Source organism: Morone saxatilis, unplaced genomic scaffold, assembly GCF_004916995.1.
Source record: "Morone saxatilis isolate NCDOM2014 unplaced genomic scaffold, NCSU_SB_2.0 Contig23, whole genome shotgun sequence".
In the NCBI taxonomy this organism is placed as follows: Eukaryota; Metazoa; Chordata; class Actinopteri; family Moronidae; genus Morone; species Morone saxatilis.
In genome coordinates, this window is record NW_023339796.1 from 165,293 (window position 1) to 166,769 (window position 1,477).

The window sequence follows — 1,477 nt, forward strand, 5'->3', positions numbered from 1 at the left end:
CTGATTATTTGTATTATAGCAGAGCTGTATTTATAGATCATTGTTTTATACTGTAAATATCTTTAATTAAACATTAAAGAGACAAAAAATTACATAAGATTTTACTTAAAATTAAGCAAAAATCCTAATTATAGAAAGATGAATGATGACTGTATTTTGTATTTTTTGTGACTTTACATTAGAAGAATATTATATTCAGGTTTACGTACGTGGGGTCTACTTACCGACAAAGGTGAAGCGTTCGATGTGTGGACGGACGCAGCAGATCTTCCCCAGACTCTCGCTGACCTTCCCCCACAGTTTGACTGCAGAGAGGAAGAGGAGGGTGAGGAAGCAGCTCAGACACACAGCACATTCATTAGCTCACTGAACACTGAAGGACTCACTGGCTGTGGGCTTGTGATTCATGTTGTTGTGGTTCTGATAGATGGGTGGAGTCTGGTTCTGCGGCTGACCAATCACAGGGGTCGTGGACGGCGTGTTGACGTTGGACAGAATGCAGCCGGTGACTCTCTGAGGAAGCAGAACGTCTTCATCAACACTTTTTTAATGAACTGCAGAGGTTTGAGGTTGCCATGGTAACTGCTGCACTTTTATATAGTTATCATTATTTATGATACCGCTCCTGACCACAGGGAGCGCCAGAGTCAAGAAAGGGTCATTATAAATATAAATATATAAAAATATCTGATCAGTATTCCCAGGAAATAATCAAACTTCCTGCAGTTATTGTGTTATTCTTCAGTTTATCAGCTGTTCTCTACTGTTACTGATACTGATCAATACAATATATATATATATATTTAAAATATAACAATTATATATAAATATAAAAGTTTCCCTTTAAAATTCAAAACATTCCCGTTTAGACATTCTTTTCCAAATAAGTCGACTGGGAGAAACAAATAATATAAAACATTTTTCTATTTATTTTTTGGATTCAAACCCTGAGCCGCTGCAGCAAGGACTTGGTACATGCGGCCAGCTCTACCAGGTGAGCCCATAATAATATAAATATTAACTACGTCCTCACCTTCATCAGGTCCCGGTGATGCTCCAGCACGCTGCAGGTCGTCTGCCAGGTGTCCTGGTAACACTCCCAGGGGTCCACCCTGCACCAAAGCCCACACAGAAAGACGCTGACACTCACACAGCAGATGTGTCACAGTTACTGAACATCTCAACATCTCATTAAATAAAGTTTCTTACCTTCAGTGTCACACAGAGATATTAAAGCTGTCTCACCTGATCCAATCAGAGGACTGAACAGCCAGCTGACACATGGTGAGACGATGTCTGCTGGGCACTAAACCCTGAACACACAAATACAGGAACAATAATATTAAAGTATTTTACTTTTTGATGTTATTATTTCTCAGTATTAGCTAAAGTATCCTTTATAAGGTAGTTGACAAGGTAACATAAAGAGTCTGGATGAAGCAAGCTAACATTATCCAGCTAACAGCACAATCAGACA

General features: G+C 39.1%; 1 protein-coding gene across 1 annotated transcript in view; it reads right to left on the minus strand.

The window, feature by feature from the left end:
- nmnat2 (nicotinamide nucleotide adenylyltransferase 2) overlaps positions 1 to 1,313 on the minus strand; it is a gene marked incomplete at both ends in the record, with an annotated part of 1,951 nt that extends 638 nt beyond the window's left edge. The window contains 4 exon segments of the mRNA XM_035671246.1: positions 225 to 305; positions 387 to 513; positions 1,034 to 1,112; positions 1,246 to 1,313. Coding sequence (XP_035527139.1) covers positions 225 to 305; positions 387 to 513; positions 1,034 to 1,112; positions 1,246 to 1,313 — 355 coding nt within the window.
- Positions 1,314 to 1,477: the final 164 nt, after the last annotated feature.